A 21686-nucleotide genomic window follows, 5' to 3' on the forward strand; every position below is an offset into this window, starting at 1 on the left:
TGACGGAACCTGTCGAAGGCTCACTCTCTAATGAAGCGCCTGAATCAACTGAGGATCTCATCGTTGAAGTCAAGAGACAGTGTTGTCTTCAGGGCAGCTTCAGTTTATGGATTCCTTGTTTGGGAATGAGTTTCTTAACCTTACCTCAGTTTCAGAAGTAGCAGACAAGGGGACTCTTAAAGCTATTGACATGTCAAAGCCCACCACATGGACATAAAAAAGAGTAACAGAGTTGGTGAAACTCAAGATGGAAAAGACTTTTTCATACAGAAGACATGAAGTTGTTCGTGATGCACCAATGGTGGAGGCTTTCATGGCAAGATGGCCTGCTCTATTTGATTTCCATGAGGTAAGGTTTGCCTCATACACGGTGTTCTTGTGGTATTAGCCTAAAATGGTTAAGGCACAGTTGTTATTTGACAGCCCATTTCTTCAGCATGAGTGATTGCGGCCTTCTTCCAGGCATTAAACCTTTGAAGCTCATTTCTCTGTGCTCATGTTTTCAGATCAACGCTGAGTTTAAGAGAATTGCCACTATCCCCCCTCAAACAAAGTTCCTGGCTCAGCTGGCTCTCCACTTGGACAACCTGGTGAAGTTGGTCAACAGAAGAGGAGAGCTTGGACTAATACTGAAAAGAATTGTGGCATAAATGGATAATGTAAGTGATAAAGCCTCAACATTCACTTAACATGATCCTCTTTGGATGAAATTTTATAATTGTGGAAGATTTCAAATGTTTCCCATGATAAATTCTCTCATTTTGTATTTTTACATCTACTTGTTTTTTTTAACCTTCACTTTGTCAACTTATTATTAATTGCCAGTAAACCTATTATTAATTTGTGTGCCTTTACTTTAAAAACATTCATGTAAAGTACACTATTAAAACTTAAATGAAGGACAAGAGCTGAATGAAGATGCTAATTACATACATTTCATTTCAGTGTGAAGATGTTGATGCTGAGTGTGTTAAGGGAGTGTGTATCTACATGGGTGAAGACCCTGGCATGCTTATCCATGAGTATGTGGTATGTACTTGTCTTTTTTTTTTTTTTTTTTGGACTTTCCACAGTGTGTCATATTACTTACTTGGAAATGACTAACATGGCTTCTTTTTTACAGGGCATGGAAGAACGTGCCATCAGTGAGACTGTTGAAGACACCACTGTTTGAATTTATCTTCTTAAAGAGCAAGCTTCAGCAGATGAACAAGAGTTGTCCTTGCAGGCATCAGGGTGGCGAAGACTTTGGATAATGTAGCATTTGCTGTGATAATGCTATTTGGACTCATGTATGCATTAAACCTTGCCTACCCTGCTGACCTTTGCTACAACTTTGACGTTTTCCAGAAGGTTTTCATGGAACTGGATGGAGCTAAACTCTCTAAAGTTCTTGCTTTCAAAAACCATCTGTTTCATTGAGAAGTCAAAGACTGCACTTCTGCAATTCTTTGCAGTTTTTCATTTTGTGTTCAGTAATGTTATACTGCTTATGTTTTTATTGCTTTCCCCTCATGTGACTGCAATGCAGGATAATTTTTCCTTTTGGTATCATGTTGTAAGAAATTTTTACTGACGATTTTTAGCAATATGTTCTAAGTCAACCTTAATGTCCTGCTTACATGTTTAAAATGAAGATTAAAATTCATGTAGGTGTTTGGTATTAGTTATGTAACAATGTCATTTAAGGCTCAACTTAGTTGAAATCTTGTACAGGTAAATACATGTACAGAAGCTGAAACTGTTGTCAAATAACACACAAGTTATATTTGGGTAAATCTGTTTATTCATAAAAGCGTGTTGCTTTTTTTTCAGGTAGTCTTAATTTAGTTTACATTTTCAATTGTGTAATTAATACAAATGTTTTATATGTAAGAGATGACAGGATCATCTATAAGCACTTTCTTTTATTTGCTGCTAAGGTCAGTTTTTTGTGAAATATTTGCAAATATATTCTCAAACTAACTTTTTCTTTTAGTTATTTCTGCAGGCTATCTTTAAAAATGTGTTAACAAGTTTACATGGATGTGATTTTGGACTTGTTCATGGCAGAATTGCTGCTTTCACTGCTGTTACAGTTTAATAAAGGTGAATTGTTCAGTAGCACTCACAGTCTTTGCCTTTTTTGTCAATAATAATCAGTTAATATTTCAATTGAAAAAATTAAGTAGGATTTAAAGCCATAATTTGTGTTGCAGGAACATAATTGCAATGTGTTTACATTACATAATATCATTGCGTACCACTGGCAAATAAAAATAAGTTGGTGTTAAACATTAAAATATATTGACATTATGCAATACATTGATATTATGATAATAGATTAATATTAGTACATCAAACATGATTTTTTAAAGTAATCTGATATAAATAAAATACTTTGATCTGACAAGCATTAATTACTTGAGGGAAAGTGGAAAATTAAGTCAGTCATACTTATTCATATTATGTGGGACCGATGTACACAATAAAATCAAGTAAATTGAAAGAACTTTTTTTTTTCAGTGTAGGATAGACCCTACAATAATACATGCAGAGAAAAACCCAACAACCACATGACCTCTATGAGCAAGCTCTTTAGCGACAGTGGGAAGGAAAAACTCCCTGTCTGTCACACTCAGTTTAAATGGCTAACTTTAAACCAGGTTCAGGCTGTGCAAAAATGCCAGAGGAAGAAGGCTTTGGTGATTGATGTCGCTGTCAGGGAATTACATCTTAGATCTCTATCCAGAAGAAACTAAAGCATTTTTTTGTACCTGGGTATAAACATGGTATAAGAACTGAATCTCTTTGGAAGCCAGCCTCTAGTGGTCATTCCTGGAACTGCAGTGTTGGTCATTTCCAACCAGGCTTAATTTTTCAGCCGAGGACATTGTTGCTTGATTGAAACATGGTGACATTGTTACTTAAAGATGGGTACATTGACAGCTAACGACAGCTGTGATTCCAGCTAATTTCATTTAAAAATGAAATCTAAGGGACCGTTTTAAAAATGCACAATTTGGTTACCAATACTAAGTAAATGAAATTTAAATCATACACATTGTCAAAGCAAAAGGCTGGCAACATAAGTTAATAACTGATGAAATACATTGTTCAAATGTTTAATTTAACTAACATTAATATGTAAATGAACTGAATGGTTTGATGCTGGTATCAGCTCTGCTGTCTTCAACAGTTAAATGGTCTTAAGACCAGGCAGACAGACTAACATTACAACAGGCTTTAAAACTAAGATATTGCTGACATTCAGGCCCAGTTATGCTCACTAACTTCACTTATACCTTTAGTAACAATCAGTCTGGGTTTACATTACAAGTTGTCCACCACTATATTTATGCACATAAGAGTTATTGGGACTATGACACACTTCATTTAGGCTGCGTCGTGACTTCAGCTGCGCGGCTTCTATTACTGTGTGACTTTATAGATGTTCCCACTTATTTCAAACAACACAAAGTGACGCGGGTATAGCAGAAAGAAAAACAAATTTGTGTGTGGCCAACTTGTAAATAAGCCATCGCTGGTCAAAATTGGAAGGAATGCTGAGGTCCAGAATTGGAGGTGAAAAGAGGCAGCCTCCTGTCATGCTGCCAGCTGCAGATCCAATCAGCTTTTATTTGTTGGATTGGACTGCTCTCATCTCTCATGTCTCTCATATGCTCTCTTTCGCTTCGTCAGGCTAAAAAGCAAAAAAATTGCAAATGCAAACCCAAGTGAGCAAGCTGCAGAGACCGGAGCACAGCCACAAGCACGGTAACAGGCGCAGTATTGGCACAGTGTAGATCGCATCAAAGCACGACACTGGATAGCGTCGTATTACATACAGAACATATCAGGGAAGCAGGTTTTTGCCTGAAAGCTCTTCCTTCTGCCCGTCTTTTGTTTTTTACATATGGCAGGACTTAAAGCTGCGCGTTTTATTAACAAGCATGAAAATCTAAGTTTAGCAGAGAAGAGCAAACAAGTCCCACCTGCTACAAAATTGTCAGATATGGGAAACCTGCTGTTCATGGAACGGACTCATTCATTTACGCAGCTTATTGCTCCTGCTGAGTTAAATTAATGTTTAAGAAAAAGTGCTTTGAGCAAATACTGATGTCAGCATGACAACTACTTCAATTAAAATCTGCGGGTGCATAAAAGCACCATGACATCAACCATTGTCTGGTGTCAGAGGAGGAAACCACACAAGTCAAATTTCAAATTCAAATTCAAATTCAAATTTTATTTGTCACGTACACAGTCATACACAGTACGATATGTAGTGAAATGCTTGGACAACTGCTCGTGACCTAAAGAAAACAAAAAAGGAAAAGGCTATGAATAAGATAGGAAATAAATATGAAAAATTAAAAAGGGTAAATTTAACTAGTCCAAGCCATTCTTTGCACCAGGCTGTAAACATGCTTTATAATGTTGTTAAGCAGGACATTTTACCACAGGAGTCAGACTCAAGCAGCCACTGGAGGAACTTCGCACACCCACTTTGAGCCCCAGATTTGATGATCATGTTGATTCATATTTTTATATTTGTACATGTGTGCTCCTGATCAGCTGGCGTTTTAAATGTGAATTCATTTTATACCTGCCATGATGCTCACAGGTTATAGAACAACGAGAGAAAGGACAGGACCAGGATCATATCCATTGTAATCCATTTCATTCATTCAAGCATGTCTGCAGGGTTCAGTCTAAATCATTCTAAATGGATTTGATGCCCCTTGTCTCCTTGCTCCTGTCTGCAGGTTTATTACATTTTAGGGAGCTGTGCTGTCAAAAAGGAGCAACTGCTCCTTTAGATCCCGCAGCCTTTTATTATTTATTATTTAATATTTATAGGCAAACTATAAATCTCTGTGAGTACAACAGGGTATACATTGTATACCTGCTCGCAGGCTCCACTGCAGCCAAAATAGCTGTGACTCACCTGGACCTCTGTGGAGGTGCTTAGGGGTTGTTTAACGTTATTTACCGTAATCGAATTATTACACTCAACGATTGCAGTTAACTTAAAAAAAAACAATCAATGTGATCTTTTTTGTTGAAAAGAAACTGGGAAATGTTTTTTCCATTGGTGCATACACATAGTAAAATTGGGCAAAGTTACACATAATGTGATCATTTCATCCTTACATGGACAAAAGTGCTGGGCCATCTTACACCTACAGGAGCTGCTTGGGTGTGGAAACTCATGCCACTAAGCTCTCTGTGCAAAGTTGTGGTGCTAAAGTTAATTCCAGAGGAGGTTTGGAGCTATTGAGCATTATTTGGCTCAGCACTTGGCAAACCCTGTTGATTTGTAATACATTTGTCCTTATTGTGAACATCCAAATGTTGTTGAACAGAGGGGATATCCTGAATATGGTCACCTCAGGCACACCACGGCCTGGTTTAAAGCAAATAAACATTATTTCAACTGTGAATCAAGCAAAGCTACCCTAATAGATTAATATATGTTATGTCCACCAACCATTAAGTTGTACATTTTTACATATATTTTTAATGTATCTAAATGTTTCAATAATTTTAGTAGAGTCAAAAATATGGCCGTTTACTTGAAGACATTTACTGCAAAGCTTGAAAGTTATAAAGCTAAACAGCTTCCAGTGTTTTTTCCACCCTGAAGTGCTGAATTCCTATCACATTAACTTGCTCTAAATCTTACGGGTCTCCACTGAAATGCTTCTCCCTGAGCTGCACCTCTACAGGTAATGAATACTGGTAGTAAACATGAAAGGATGTTTCCCCACACTTTATAATTAGATTGCTAAATCATTTGCTGCAGAGATGCTGGCCCTGCTTTGGGGGAGGGAGAGTTACAGCACGCCTGTGTGCAGTGTTTGAGTGTAGGATAGTATTTTAACATCTGCTTGTTTGTGTGTTTTTAGCATGTGCTTGTGTACTGTAATGAAATGTATGTACTCAGGAGTTTAATTATGCGAACAATGAGAAATATACACATTATTTACTGGGAGAGAAGTGATAACAAACATTTTGGCGCTGACTGTCAGCTGAATGTCTTTTCTTGACATCTAGGCCTGCGGATGATATATAAGGAAATGCTCTACACTGGTGTCCAAAACAAACAACCATGTTTCCTCGAGTGAAGGTCAACACATGCAGATAAGGTTCTTGAATTCATGCCCTGCCACTGCCGGGTTAACCTCTGCTAACTAATAGCTTAATAAGACTCCTCTCTGGTGGTTTGGTAAACATCTGCTCCGCATAATGTCATTAAAATTGCTAATAAAGAATTTGAAAATGAGCTTGACATTGCTTTTATTTCGTTAACTGGGTCACAATCACAAAGATGCTGGAGAAGGACGGAAGTGATATTTAATTTGGGTAAATTCAAAATGACACAGCTGTGTCAACAAAAAGAGAGGAAGGCGGGGAATGAATGACGATATTTCTCATGTCTCTTGTGTTAAACACGGCGGCCTTTGAAGGACGTTCTGACCTTCAGAATCATCAGATCAGCACAAGCATCAACAAACGGGAGCCAAACACTGAAGCTCTTTTAACAGCTGCTCCAGTTCAGGAAACAAGACCAGTGCTGACACTGGTCTCACTGCTGTCTTTGTTTAAAGCCTCTTAGTGTGGAGAGGGCACATGTTTTCAAGAGGAGGGACTTGCACGAGCTGGTATACACAACAAAATTTAGAATAACGCATGACTTATTATCTGCTAATTACATCAGCACTGTACAGTATTTTGTTTACCGTAGATAGGACAAACATTTTATGTACCAGTGCAGTGAGCCAGTATTGTGCAAAGAAAATTACAACAAATCTATCAGGACATAATTGTAACTTGACTGTTATTACTATTTGCATTCAGCGCTAAAAAAGTCAAAATAAGGACAATAAAAATATATCGATGCAGCTATTAGAAATAATATATATGGAGGATTAGGTTATTAGTAATTACATTAATATTAAGTGGATTAGTAGAATTATCTATACTCTCTTAAGAAAAGTATTGTTATAATAAAATGTGATAATGTTGCAATGCAGTGTTAAAGCATCGTGTCCCCGGGTTTCACGTGAGTTGAGCACCTAAGAGAGTTGCCCTAATTAACAGGCATCAATATGTTTGCACATTAACGTGACTGAGTCGTGACTATTTCAGTGTTTAAATCTCTGTTCAGTCACAAATCTTCATAAAACAAACAAACACAAAGGTGCAGTGATTCACAGTGGACCAGCTGCTCCATTACAAACCTTGATCCACAACATCATCTAGTGGTGGAGCACAGCTCTTACATCCACCGTTAAATATGTGACTGTGAAGAACTTCACATTCAGATTATATATCAGACAGGATATGAGTATGATGCTAGTGCTAATTATTATGAGGCACAACCTGAAACATGTTTAACATCTTGTTGTGAGTGTGGCCTTCTCAGGATGCTCACACTGGTCTATAATATGTTTATCACTTGAATTTGTGAATTAATTAAATGATTTCCTGTTAAAGGGCTGAATTAATTCATTATTGGTGAATTAGAAAATAGTTTTCCATAATTAACTAAAGCTATGAACAAAATGTGAAGAAACAGCAGATGTAACTTTATATCTGAATATCTCTTGAAGAGGCTGAACGAGGGCCAGGTTGTTCTTTCTTGTAATACTGATTTGTACCACGAGATGGTGAAGCAAGATAATACAGCCTCTGTGCCAGCCCAGACACTTTTATTATTCCTGTACCTCATGTGGTGAAGCCAGCTCATAACAAGCAAGAGGACCCTGAACCTGCAAAGCTTCTAGAGCCAGCTGAAACTTTGACCGTATCAGGCCTTTTCCACTAAAACCTACTCGGCTTGACCTGATTCGACTCAGTTTTTAGGGTTTTCTCTGGTACTTTTTAAGCACCTGCTTAAAAAGCTGCACAAAAACCTGACAAAAAGCTATAGATATATATTATATACACATATAAGCAGCAGGTATACCATCACATCCTCCATTGTTGTGTTGTGTTTGTGTCACATACAAATGCTGTGTTGCTAACGTGATGCACATTTAGGTGCTACACAGTTGAAAAAGGCACAAGTCTGAGGAGACTGGGAGTGCAACAGTTCCCCTGTCATCACCAACAGCAGTAGTTAAGCTCCATTTCCATCACTGGTCTCCCAGCCTCCCTGCTGAGTTGCTCCACTGCTGCCCACCCAGCCGTCCCCCTTAACAGATTTGCTTTCTCTACGCGCCCCCACGTGGGCATTCCTGCAATGATCCACAGCCAGTGACTCAGAACTGCTCCACAGTCTTGTCATACTGTTTTGTATCATTTGTCTGCATGTGAGTTTCCATTGTTCTCCGCCTGATAGAATGTATGGATTTTGTCGTTTGCTGCCTTTTGGACTTTTGCTTCACCAAAAGTTTGCTTTTGTTCATTTACTCATATCAAAGTCTGCATTTTGGGTAGGCACGTTTCACTAGACATGGCACAGGGTTCTGCAAATATTGTTAGAAAGTACTGGAAAGACTCAATTCCAAGGTCGCCTCTTAATGCTCCCATAAAGATTCCCAAATATTACTGTTCCTTAATGTAAGGAGCTCCATATTGTGGCCCCTTTGGGCACATTATAACATGGGAGTCTGTAAATGTCCTGAGAATGTCTCAATAGTCCAGTTAGTTTGTTAACCTCAAAAATCGTCACAGGCTCTGCAGTGTCACTGTCTACCCCAGTAGATTCCAGCACGGAGAGGAAACGGAGAGGTGCTGGGCGACATGGCATGAGGCTGGAGCGGTTCTCCTGAACCCCCAGCAGGAACAAAGGCAGGGCCAGCGGGTGCAGAGACCTCTGGCATGGGTGGAGCTAACTGTAGCTGCACAAGGCACACAGCTGGCTCAGGTTGCAACGGCAAACAGTCTGTCAAGGATTTATTAGCGAGATGCGGTCCCCTGCTGGCTGAATGAGCTCCTTGGAGCTTCCAGCAGAGGATGGAAGTGGCTGAACAGGTGGCTGAGCTACTGACTGAGCTGGAAACAGAGCTGATGCCAGAGCTAAAGACTGAACAGGTAACAGAGTTGACAACAGGGCTAGAGACTGGAGTAGAGTTTGTAGAGGTGGTTGTTATAATGAAGGTTGTAGTGGCAGTGGATAAGCAGTTAGCTGAACTAGGACCCCTGAGCCTCCAGAACACGAGGAAAACTGCTGGATGGGCTCACCTGAGCCTCCACCGGAAACAGGAATGGGTACAGGCACCTGCTGGACACTAGTTGCTCCCACCTGAGGAGTAGGTACGGGTGAAAATGTTACGGGTCCCAAGGATGAAGACCACGATGACAAATATGTTACCTGTAAAAGCAGGTGAAGAGCAGAATAAGGAAGACACGATGCGTCTCTGCTTTCCTCCAGAACGTGTCTGTCTGATTTATTTCACACAAATAAATGCTATATAAACACTAAACATGAGCTTTCAATATACTGTTCAGCTGGTTCCTCATTCACATCAATTACATTTACTTATTTCACAACCTCAGTGAAATATACTCTTTTTAACTGGTTCAGTTTCTCAAATTCACACTTCTTTCACAATGGCGGACGAGCGGGGCTGAAAACTTTTAAATATTACTCTTTCTGGGTCACAAAAGAAACTTTTAAGTTATTTTCAAGCGACAATGTAGCTGTGTAAACTTCAAATATCTGCTCGATTTATCAAGACATCATATATTTCCAAACGCGCTCCGACTCGGAGACATCTGTGACCCGCCAGCTCCATAGCAGACAGCGAGGTCGAGGATTATTAGAGCCGGCGAGAACAGCGGACTCCCGGCACATCGTTTTCAACCCCCCCGCGGTCTTTTCGCTACTCAGGTTAAACAAACCCCAAACCCCAGCAGCTGTCTATTGTATTGAGTGTCCACTAAAATAAAAATAAAAGCATTCTAACATCTCACCTGCTTGTTTTTATTAAGGTATGTACACGTATGTACATGTACACTATTTTTATTAATAGAGCCAGGCGATGGCGAAGCAGAAGCCGAGGCCGAAGCTGGACCAGGCGGAGGCGAAGCAGGAACAGAGGCCGAAGCCGGACCCGACGACGGCGAAGCAGGAGCTGAGGCCGAGGCCGGACCAGGCGAAGCAGAAGCTCAGGCCGAAGCCGGACCAGGCGAAGCAGAAGCTGAGGCCGAAGCCGGACCCGACGACGGCGAAGCAGGAGCTGAGGCCGAAGCCGGACCAGGCGAAGCAGAAGCTGAGGCCGAAGCCGGACCAGGCGAAGCAGAAGCTCAGGCCGAAGCTGGACCAGGCGAAGCACAGGCAGAAGCTGGACCAGACGAGGCAGAAGCAGAGGCCGAAGCCGGACCAGGCGAAGCAGAAGCTGAGGCCGAAGCTGGACCAGGCAGAGGCGAAGCAGGAACAGAGGCCGATGCTGGACCTGACGATGGCGAAGCAGGAGCTGATGCTGAGGCTGGACCAGGCGAAGCAGAAGCCGAAGCTGGACCAGGCAAAGCAGAAGCAGAAGCCGAAGCTGGACCAGGCGAAGCACAGGCTGAAGCTGGACCAGGCGAAGCAGAAGCAGAAACCGAAGCTGGACCAGGCGAAGCAGAGGCAGAAGCTGGACCAGGCGAAGCAGAAGCAGAGGCAGAAGCTGGACCAGGCGTAGCAGAAGCAGAGGCTGGACCAGGCGTAGCAGAAGCAGAGGCTGGACCAGGCGTAGCAGAAGCAGAAGCTGGACCAGGCGTAGCAGAAGCAGAGGCTGGACCAGGCGTAGCAGAAGCAGAGGCTGGACCAGGCGTAGCAGAAACTGGACCAGGCGTAGCAGAAGCAGAGGCTGGACCAGGCGTAGCAGAAGCAGAGGCTGGACCAGGCGTAGCAGAAACTGGACCAGGCATAGCAGAGGCAGAGGCTGGACCAGGCGTAGCAGAGGCAGAACCAGGTGACAGTGAGGCAGCCACAGGTGGTGGCTGGACGGGCTCCTCGGGCCCCCCAGCTGACGTGGCAAGAGGCTGTGTAAGTTGCAGCAACACACAGTCTATCGTGGGTGAAATGAGTTTGTATGAGTTCTCAGACTGAGGTGTGGCAGAACCAGGCGAGGTGTCGTCCTCAGGCTGAGGCGCAGAAGCAGCAAGCGGTAGCGCAGCAGGTGGTGGTCCTGCAGGCGGCGGCGCGGGAGCCGCAGGTGGTGGCACTACAGCCACAGGTGGTGAAGCAGAAGGTGGCCGGACGGGTTCCTTGGGCCCACCAGCTAACGAGGTGTGAAACTGGACAGGCTCCTCAGGCCCTCCAGCTGACGTGGTGTGAGACTGAACGGGCTCCTCGGGCCCTTCAGCAGACGAGGCGTGAAGCTGGACGGGCTCCTCGGGCCCTCCAGCTGACGTGGCGTGAAGCTGGACGGGCTCCTCGGGCCCTCCAGCTGACGAGGCATGAGGCTGGACGGGCTCCTCGGGCCCTCCAGCTGATGAAACATGAAGCTGGCTGGGTTAGTATTTAGTATTTTAGTATTAGTATTTATTTATTTATTGTCATTGTCAAGAACAATGAAATTGCGTTTGGGGCTTCCATACAACCCAAAAAAAAGAAGAAAATAATAAATACCCCTTAAAACCCAAGTGTACATATTTAACCCAGTGTGACTCCAATGCAATAAGACAATCCTTAGCAATAATGTTCGTAGAAATTCAGACAAAGACCTGAGAAACATGACAAAATACAACAATGCAACCCATTCAATATTATTGTACTGTGAGATATGATATCAGATATGATAGTTATCTATTTAAGAAAGAGGGGGGGGGGCAGGAGGGGGAAGAGAATAAAGAACCTCCAGCAGACGAAGCATGAAGCTGGCAGGGTTCTCCCGAACCTGCAGCAGATGAAACATGAAGCTGGCTGGGTTCTCCCGAACCTCCAGCAGACGAAACGTGAGGCCGGACGGGCTCCTCGGGCCCTCCAGCTAACACTAAAAAAGGCTGCACAAGCTGCACCTCCGTCCCCGGCTCCAAAACGGCCTGGATAGCAGTCCCACAACAGCTTAGCTGAGCCTGATGGCTAGCATTTCCTGTGCAAACAGTCTCTTTACAGCCGGGCTCATGAACCGGAAAAGCAGTGTCAGTTTCCATAACCTCTGAAGAAAAAACATGAGGAGACAAAACATAGTCACTCACTTGCGTTCGTGGTGCGGAGCGTCGGTGGCGCGCACGCCGTTTCTTCTTGGGAGTGGAAGACGGCGGAGCGATAGGTGGAAGTCCCTGGTAACTCCGAGGTCCCCCGAGAGCCAGTCGAGTTCCCCGGAAAGAGGGCTTGTGCTCCGGAATGAGCCATGGCTTCCACCGGAGCTCCTCCTCCAATAGAGCGCAGAATATTAACTGGCGCTCGTCGTGGTCCAAGTCTATGGTGTCCAGTGCTTCCCCGCACTGGACCGTGGCAAGAGCATGGCGAGACTGTGACGAGGGCGTGGAAACTGGTGAGCTGTGAGGTGGGGACGCTGCAGCGAGTCTCAGCGAGCCGACACGAACTGTCTCAGGCACGCAAGGCAGCGGCAGCGATTCCTGTTCACAGTCCTGATGTTGTTGAAGTGAAAAAACAGTGCGAACGAAATCCTGCACATCCTCCGACAATTCTGCCGTGTAGACAGGGTAAGCAGACAGGATCTGGAGAAGCCGAACTTTAACTGACTCCGCCTCACTCTCCTGTCTGCATACAGAATAGATGTTCCATTGTCCCTGGAGGATGGTCACACGTGCGCTGAACTCAAAAAAATCCTCGCAGACATCCGCTGGGTCCATACTGGTCGGGTCGTTCTGTCACGGCGGGGTGCGCCGCTGTGTAATGGAAAAAGGGACCCAAAAGCAGATGAGGACGAGGAGTAGTAAGTTTCAACAGAAAAGTGATCCTTTAATGATAACGGCAAGGGAAGACCAGGAAACCAAAACAAACTGGCAAAACACTAAGAAACAAAACACTAAAGGTACTAAGACCAAAAACCATAACTGTCATGGTCCTGCGACCATGACTCAGTGACTTTGTGTTTGTGTTCTTTATTGTTATTATTCTCTTTATTATTCATGGGCTGTTTTGGGATGGTTTGTGTTTTGGGATTTTAGGTACTGGGTTCTGAGTTTGTGCTCCCTCTATTGGTCCCTGGTGTTAGTGTTCCCCTGTCTCGTCAGGTTAACCAGGTCCAGCTGTGTCTCCCACCTGTGTGTGATTTCCCAGTGTCTCTGTGTACTTATAGTGTGTGTTTTCCTCTGCTCCTCGTCGCGTCGTCTGTATTCATAACTTGTGAAATCCCCTGCGTGCTCTCCCTGCTGTTCTCCCTTCATGTTCAGGTTTGCCACTCCTTTGTGTAGTTTATCCCAGTTTAGTTCGTCCTTAGTTCTGTTTGCCATCTCCACTTTATGTCTGGTATTGTTAATAAATCACCCTTCACGTCTGAATAAGTGCTGCATTTGAGTCCTCCTTCCACTCTTCACACGGCCGCTGCCCCGAACCGTGACAGTACGACGCGACCACGAAATGGACCCAGCAGCGCTTAATCCGACTAAGGAGCTACGGGAGAATCTCATCGATGCCACACAGGAGCTCATCGACCTGTGGCTGGAAAACCCGGGCGGGGAGTCCCAGCGCGCTATAGAGAGGCGGCTACAGGACTTTGTTTTCTGGGGCTATTCAGAGCGGGATGGGAGACTGTACGGGTCGCTTACCCACCTTCGTGGTAACAGATCCTTCGCAAGTGGGCGTGTACAAACCCTCTGTAAAACCAAGAGACTGTTTCTCTGCCGCCCCCTCTGAGCCAGGACTTTATCGCCATTCTCCGGCTCAGTTCTGTGTCCAGCCACAAACCTCCCAGTCTGTAGCTCAACCGCTAGCCTCCCCAAGGCTAGCGGTTCAAAAAAGTTATAACATGCCAGAATCTAATGCTATAGCTGCAGCATGGGCTGCAAAAAACTTTCCTTTCCAGTTGTTAAAGTTATTCCTATAGGCTGTATGCAGTATTTTATATATCTACTTGTGAGTTGAAATGTTTAATTTGGCATTGAAGTGGTGCTTTGAGATAGCAAAAACATTTTCATACTGTTTAATCTCATTTAGTGTTTTCTTTTTTTCTGTAGAGCATTTATGGTTGACAAAGACTTTGTGGAAATAAATGCTTTGCAGAAGGTTTTTCCAGAGTCAGCTATCCTTCTATGCTGGTACCATGTCTTGCAGGTAAACCACATTGTTTTCTTTTCACGTTGTCTAAGATGCACCTGAAACACATTTTTACAACAGGGTCCTGTTGTTATGATTTGCCTCATTGTGATATTCACCTACTCAGGTTAATGAATATAAAGGGATAAAATGTTGAGTGACTATGTCCATCCATTTAAGACCACAGTGCACTCATCTTCTGGTGGCTGCTTCCCAAAGCTCTTTTTGACATTTAAAAATATGTTTGCCTGGTTGATTTCTGTAATGCACAGGTCCTCTTGTCCAGTGAGTGACAAAGTTATTTTTGGACGTCAGCTTTCTTTTATGCTTTTTGTACAGCTGCTCCTCTGTCTCTCTCTCCAGATTAACTTTTTTTCTCTTACATTCACAGGCTGTTAATCGATGGCTTTCAAAATCAGAGTCCGGGGTCCATGGGCTTTCTAACACCCAAAAGAGAAATGAAATCATTTCTTTCTTTTGTAAGCTGAAAGCTTGCACATCTGTAAGTGTAATTTGTCTATTTCACATTTTGATTTCTTGATTACACTAAGAGCATAATAACTTTCAGTTGCTAAAAGAAGTTACAGAGAGATACAAAATAGATTTTTGAAACAATTTCTAAAACTGGCTTCTTATCTTGCTTATCAAAACAAGTACTTAAGCTGTGCAGAACATCATTGTGTCACCCACTATGCAGTAGAACTTGTGAGTGGGATTCTTTCACAGACAGATGCTGAAACCAAATATGCTTATAGGTTTAGTGTTCCTTCTTAGCCATTGTAAGGGAAGAAATAATTGCTTCTTAATACAAAAACACGACATATTATTAATAACTTAAAATTCTTAATGTTATTCAATAAAAGGAAAAGGGCTTCAATACATAATATTAAAGATTTCAATAGGTCTGTTAAATGGATTGAAATATATTCTGTTGCATCCAATTCTCTTAGGAGGACGACTTTAAAGCCACATCAGCAGAGTTCTGCCAGACATTTAAGCAATACCCTTTGGTGTGCCAGTATTTTCAGAAGCACTGGGAAGGCATTGGCCACATGTGGTGTGACTACGGCCGTCACTTCAGTCACGCTCGTTCTGAAACAAACAATGTGATTGAAAGGTATGATTTATTATTTTGACCTCATTCAATTGTATTGCTGAAAAAAAGATATTATGCTTTAATCCAAGAGGCTAAACTGAGTAGGTTCGTCATGTCATTGCCAGAACAGGTTTTAGGCAAATCCTTTAAATTCTAGCAGCGTTTTTTATGTTATCACAACAAAAAACAGAGTAGGTGGATTTGCCTAAATCAGCTAAACCGGCACAGAGCATTCCTTTATAAAAGACGTGTGCAATAGGTATTCCAATTTTTAAAAAAATAATACAGTCTTGATTAAAACTTTAAATTCCTTCAATTACAGTTACTAATCATTTCAAATAACTTTTGTTCAGATTTTTCCACCGCCTGAAATACCAGTTTTTATCTGGCTACAAGAATAGGCGTCTGGATGATCTGATTGAAGTGCTCCTAGGGAAGGCCGACGACTACTTCTCAGTCATAAAAACCCTGCAAGATGTGGGCCGCATGAAAAACAGGTTTGCTGACACCTTGTCTCAAGTTTCAGACTCTGCTTCAAGACTGATGGAAAGTGGTTGGGCTCTTAAAATTACAGTCCAGAACAGCCATGGAGTTAATGCATATCAAGTCCCATCTGAGTCTAGAGAAGACATGGTGTATGATGTCTGCCCTGTTGAGTCCTACTGCAACTGTACATATGGCTTACGAGGACTTCTTTGCAAGCATCTAGTGTTACTTGCAAAATTAGCAGAGGTTGACAATGACATCTATCCAAACATGGAAACAGACATTTCTACCTTGGCAAGAATTGCAGTGAAAGAAAGGCATTACTTTGTACACTGTGAGGACTTGAAAGTGATAAAAATGCCAAGTTTGTTTGGAAATCTGTGTTTTTTTGCATCGGCTGAAACACTTCAGTGCACTTGTTGTACGTTCTCTCTCTATAACACATGTGCTTGCCTGAAGGTGGCTTGTAGCCATTTTAAACAAATGAAAAACTCTCTGAAAAGTCCTCTATCAACTTTGAATGACACTCCTGTAGTTGAAAGCACAGACAAAAAATGCACAGAAGATGCGGTTGGAAAACTAAATGCTGTTTTAGACACAGTTAAACAGTGGGCATTCATTCCAGAGGGTATTACTGCAATGATAGATGAACTGCATACAAATGTCTTAAAAACAAAACAAGTAGGCAAAAGTATATGCCAGTACGAAATAAAGACGACAGATAATGCACGCAAAATTAGGCCATTGTATTCTAGCAAGAAACGTTCGGCCAGCATCGACATTCCAGCAGTCTGTGAAAATGAATGTGAACAGTCGATAACCACTGAAAGAGAGACATCCTCTGGAGAAAATGAAAACCTTTTGGAATACAAAACAAAAAAGAGAAGAGTTAAAGCTAAGTATATGCACAAGTAGACTTTTGTGTAGACATTTCAAAGGGACTGCATCCATTACTTCTGTTTATTGAAACTAAAGCTGTCTTAACTTTCTGCCAAGGAACAGATGAAAAGAAATTGTTTGCTCTCTCAAGCAGTTGTTATTTATGTGTGTTATTCATTACTTTGGCTTGGTTGCTGTTTTTGATACAAATTCATCTGTGCCCATTGTAATATTTTCATATGTTACTATTTTTATATTGCTATGCATTATAAATAAAGGATTACTTATTACTATTAAAGGTCTGCATTTGCAATTGTTGGTATTATTTATAAAATATGCGCTCTTAAGTTTTTTGCTCCATAAAATGGTACCTGTCACTTTTTGGACATAGAGTATCAGCTGTTGAGAATCCTGGCTCATGCAAAATAGAAGTAAAAGGTTTCAACATCCAGCCTTTTTATGATTAAATACAAAGTGTAATAACAGAGTTATTGGGGTGTGATTTTGTTAATAGTTAGTCTTAAGTATAAGTTTAATAGTAATGAGTAAGAAAATATAGCCAGAATAATGGAATGAGACTAACACCTGACCTCACACTGAGATTTGGTATGAAGTGGCATGTTTGTGCTAATGCTGACATTGGGGCTCAGAGTTCCTCTGTGTGTATATATTTGTGAACGTTAACTTGGCTAATGTCCAAGGGTTTGACTGCTTTCCTGTTGGATTGTATCACAAAGAACAGGGATAAGAGCACCAGTGGCCGTGCACACCCTCATCTCTCTCCTTCACCCGATCATTAGTGTTGGAAACCGGCATTAGCTCAGAGTAGATTAGACTTCAGTATAGTGCAAGTGATTTGATTTTATGATTATTTGATTCAGTTTTTTCTGTGTTCAAGCTCAATTACTTTAATAAAATATGTTGAATTCAAACAAATAAATAAACAAATAAACTGTGGACATTACCCTTTTAAACCTTTCTGAAACAAGACAGGTAAAAACCAGCGTATAAAAGTTTACATAGGTATAAATAGCTCTAACACTTTACTCCAGCCTGGCGTCCACACATGTGGACATCACATTTTGGGTTATTTAGACCAAAATACTAAATCTTGATCAACAAGTGCCTGATATACAGTTATGAGGACATTATACTGCAACTGTTCTATCGAAATTTCAAATGAATGTCCTCATATGTGGCTCTCATTTTTCTCAGAAACAAAAATTAGGTAAAAAAAAACAAAACCTCTTTTTACATTCATCGGGTTCCAATCGGCCCAAATATCAAAGAGAAATTAAAAATGCATGCCATGGAAGATTTCGGGTCTTAGGGGGTTAAAATGACCAGACCCCTCCGGCCTGTTTTCCAGGCCACTAAATTAAACCCAGTCAATTACCAATTGAACAGAATAAAAACCTACGAGGTCCACTAATAGTCCAAAAGTCCAAATCTTTAATAGAAAAGACAGGCAGAACTCAAACAAACAATAATCCAAACGAGGAGCATATATACACACTGGAAAGTAAATAATTATAAGTTATTAAATCAGACTAATTAAATACAGTAAAACTAATAAGGGAAGACGAACACACGGGAAATAAAAATAACAGTGTAAACATACCAAAACTCAAAATAAAACAGGAAAGCTACTACAAACCGAGTGTGACACAATTACATTCATATTGAAACATATGTGATAATTTTCTTTCTTTGTAGCATTTTTAAGATACAGTGGGGCAAAAAAGTATTTAGTCAGCCACCGATTGTGCAAGTTCCCCCACTTAAAATGATGACAGAGGTCAGTAATTTGCACCAGAGGTACACTGCAACTGTGAGAGACAGAATGTGAAAAAAAAATCCATGAATTCACATGGTAGGATTTGTAAAGAATTTATACGTAAATTAGGGTGGAAAATAAGTATTTGGTCACCTCAAACAAGGAAAATCTCTGGCTCTCACAGACCTGTAACGTCTTCTGTAAGAAGCTTTTCTGTCCCCCACTCGTTACCTGTATGAATGGCACCTGTTTGAACTCATCATCTGTATAAAAGACACCTGTCCACAGCCTCAAACAGTCAGACTCCAAACTCCGCCATGGCCAAGACCAAAGAGCTTTCGAAGGACACCAGGAAAAGTATTGTAGACCTGCACCAGACTGGGAAGAGTGAATCTACAATAGGCAAGCAGCTTGGTGTGAAAAAATCAACTGTGGGAGCAATCATCAGAAAATGGAAGACATACAAGACCACTGATAATCTCCCTCGATCTGGGGCTCCACGCAAGATCTCATCCCGTGGGGTCAGAATGATCATGAGAACGGTGAGCAAAGATCCCAGAACCACACGGGGGGACCTGGTGAATGACCTGCAGAGAGCTGGGACCAAAGTAACAAAGGTCACCATCAGTAACACACTACAACGGCAGGGAATCAAATCCCGCAGTGCCAGACGTGTTCCGCTGCTGAAGCCAGTGCATGTCCAGGCCCGTCTGAAGTTTGCCAGAGAGCACATGGATGATACAGCAGAGGATTGGGAGAATGTCATGTGGTCAGATGAAACCAAAGTAGAACTCTTTGGTATAAACTCAACTCGTCGTGTTTGGAGGAAGAAGAATACTGAGTTGCATCCCAAGAACACCATACCTACTGTGAAGCATGGGGGTGGAAACATCATGCTATGGGGCTGTTTTTCTGCCAAGGGGACAGGACGACTGATCCGTGTTAAGGACAGAATGAATGGGGCCATGTATCGTGAGATTTTGAGCCAAAACCTCCTTCCATCAGTGAGAACTTTGAAGATGAAACGAGGCTGGGTCTTCCAACATGACAATGATCCAAAACACACCGCCCGGGCAACAAAGGAGTGGCTCCGTAAGAAGCATTTGAAAGTCCTGGAGTGGCCTAGCCAGTCTCCAGACCTCAACCCCATAGAAAATCTGTGGCGGGAGTTGAAAGTCCGTGTTGCTCGGCGACAGCCCCAAAACATCACTGCTCTCGAGAAGATCTGCATGGAGGAATGGGCCAAAATACCAGCTACTGTGTGTGCAAACCTGGTAAAGACCTATAGTAAACGTTTGACCTCTGTTATTGCCAACAAAGGTTATGTTACAAAGTATTGAGTTGTATTTTTGTTATTGACCAAATACTTATTTTCCACCCTGATTTACGAATAAATTCTTTACAAATCCTACCATGTGGATTCATGGATTTTTTTTTTCACATTCTGTCTCTCACAGTTGAAGTGTACCTCTGGTGCAAATTACTGACCTCTGTCATCATTTTAGGTGGGGGAACTTGCACAATCGGTGGCTGACTAAATACTTTTTTGCCCCACTGTATGTGTTAGAACAGTCATTATGCTGTTTGGATTAGGAACCAATCATTTTTGCCAAATAGTTAACACAAACTTAGAACAACAATGAACAATTTTCAAGATTCTGATTTACAGAACAAACAAAAGTCACAAAAGGTTTCATTATTTAAGAGACAAGATCAAGTTTTTCACACAGGAATGAAATGACAGAATCCAGTGCAGCGGGGCCAAAGGTGTGTGTCAGCAAACTGAAGGTTGAGGAATCAGTCAGCTCATGTTTAAGATTGTGTTGGATTTTGAGAAGAGTCTGTCTGTTATTAGAAAGTAAGATTAACGATGTTACACCAATAACCCAAATACGGGGAAATGACAAATAATACCAAAAAAGATACAACTTTCATATTGTTTTACTAACTTACTTTGTCATATCAGCACTTGAATGGTCGATGCCTTTACAGACCATGTCTGTTGTGACATCGCAGGCCAATCTTCCGGCAAACCCGAGGGCTAGCTCCCCAGCCTCCTCTTCACTCAGAACACTAAACACTGTTACTTTAGTTTTGGCCTTCTTAGGCCTGTCAAGAATCATTGCGGGCAGTTTGGCTTTACGGCCCTAAAAAAGAAAAAGTGCAAACACCAAAAGAGCAGAGAGAGACACACACACGCGCACAAAGTTAAATGCTTTTGTTTACATGGTGTAATTGTGTATATGTTGCAGCAAATGCACAATTTCCAGCCACATTGTCACTTCATTGATACGAGTAACCCGGATTTATTTCAGGTGACATCAAAATCACGAAATGTATACCTACCCCAATCAAACCTCTGAAAACATGAACTGACATGTTCTCTGCGTTGATTCTGCGCTTGATCTCGTCTTCTGTTATTGTGTAGGTTTTCTTTTTTGAGCTTGGTACAGATAAGCGACCATGCACTCTGTAAACTGTACTAGTTCCTTCTGAATCAGTTTGAAATTCTGCATCTGCATCGATCCTGTCAACATCATCAGCAGCAGCATTATCTGTACTCAGACTTGTGCCGTATACTTCTGCTTCTTTTTCGTTGTCTTCAGTCTGTGTACCTTCATCTCTTTCAGTCTGTGTACCTTCATCTCTGACTGTCAGTCCTCCTATCTCACTGTTACTTGTCGATTTGCTGCAGATGTTCTCTCCCTTAGGAACTTTTCCTTTGTCATTCGCTGCCTGATGCTTTCCCTGATGACATTCTTCACTGGCTACTTCTATTGCTCCTCCTGTATAGCCACCTACTATGCTGCACAACTCCTTTCCCTCTGCTGTGCTGCACTGTGCTGTTACATAAAGAAGAATGATATAAACAGCACTATATCAATTTAATTGTGAAGAGAAATCCCCACAATACGACACAGTTATGTCTAAAATAGTTTTGTGTAAAAACTGGATCTTGAAACGTCCACTTTAATTACACAGTCCTGGTGTGCAAAGGCAAAATTACGAAAAAAAAATTCACTTTAAACATTTTTGGACATTGTTTAGTTATATTGTGACTTACTCTCACAGAAGATACAGATGCCACAAACAGACTTTGAACAACGCATGTGCTTGTAGGCACCACATTTCTGGCACTGCACCTGTGAATTAAAAAAAAAAAGAAGAAGAAGAAGAAATAAACAAACAAAAAACAAATGAACAAAGTCCATTAAATAAACAATCTATATGGCTAAGGACATGTCATAGTGTACCTGGTCTTTGGCTGCAATCACATGGGACAACATCTACACGATGTCCCAGGG

General features: G+C 41.8%; 1 protein-coding gene and 1 pseudogene across 1 annotated transcript; both read left to right on the forward strand.

Moving 5' to 3' along the window:
- The first annotated feature begins 207 nt into the window (after positions 1-207).
- LOC146670809 (uncharacterized) lies at positions 208-1422 on the forward strand (annotated as a pseudogene).
- A 12440-nt stretch (positions 1423-13862) lies between these two features.
- On the forward strand, positions 13863-16642 carry LOC146670810 (uncharacterized). The gene is made up of 4 exons (XM_085405063.1): positions 13863-14161; positions 14535-14645; positions 15094-15260; positions 15593-16642. Exons 1-4 carry the CDS (start codon positions 14072-14074, stop codon positions 16638-16640), a joined length of 1416 nt encoding a protein of 471 aa, XP_085261189.1. The 5' UTR covers positions 13863-14071; the 3' UTR covers positions 16641-16642.
- The last annotated feature ends 5044 nt before the right edge of the window (positions 16643-21686 follow it).

This window comes from Rhamphochromis longiceps, linkage group LG4, assembly GCF_057381845.1.
Source record: "Rhamphochromis longiceps isolate RC_006_pf linkage group LG4, R_longiceps_female_GT1.1, whole genome shotgun sequence".
Classification (NCBI taxonomy): Eukaryota; Metazoa; Chordata; class Actinopteri; order Cichliformes; family Cichlidae; genus Rhamphochromis; species Rhamphochromis longiceps.

Coding starts and splice junctions, on each gene's coding strand:
- LOC146670810 (XM_085405063.1), top strand. CDS start 14,072: ATGGTTGACAAAGACTTTGTGGAAATAAATGCTTTGCAGAAGGTTTTT. Junction 14,162..14,534: donor GCTGGTACCATGTCTTGCAG/GTAAACCACATT, acceptor TTACATTCACAG/GCTGTTAATCGATGGCTTTC. Junction 14,646..15,093: donor AGCTGAAAGCTTGCACATCT/GTAAGTGTAATT, acceptor CAATTCTCTTAG/GAGGACGACTTTAAAGCCAC.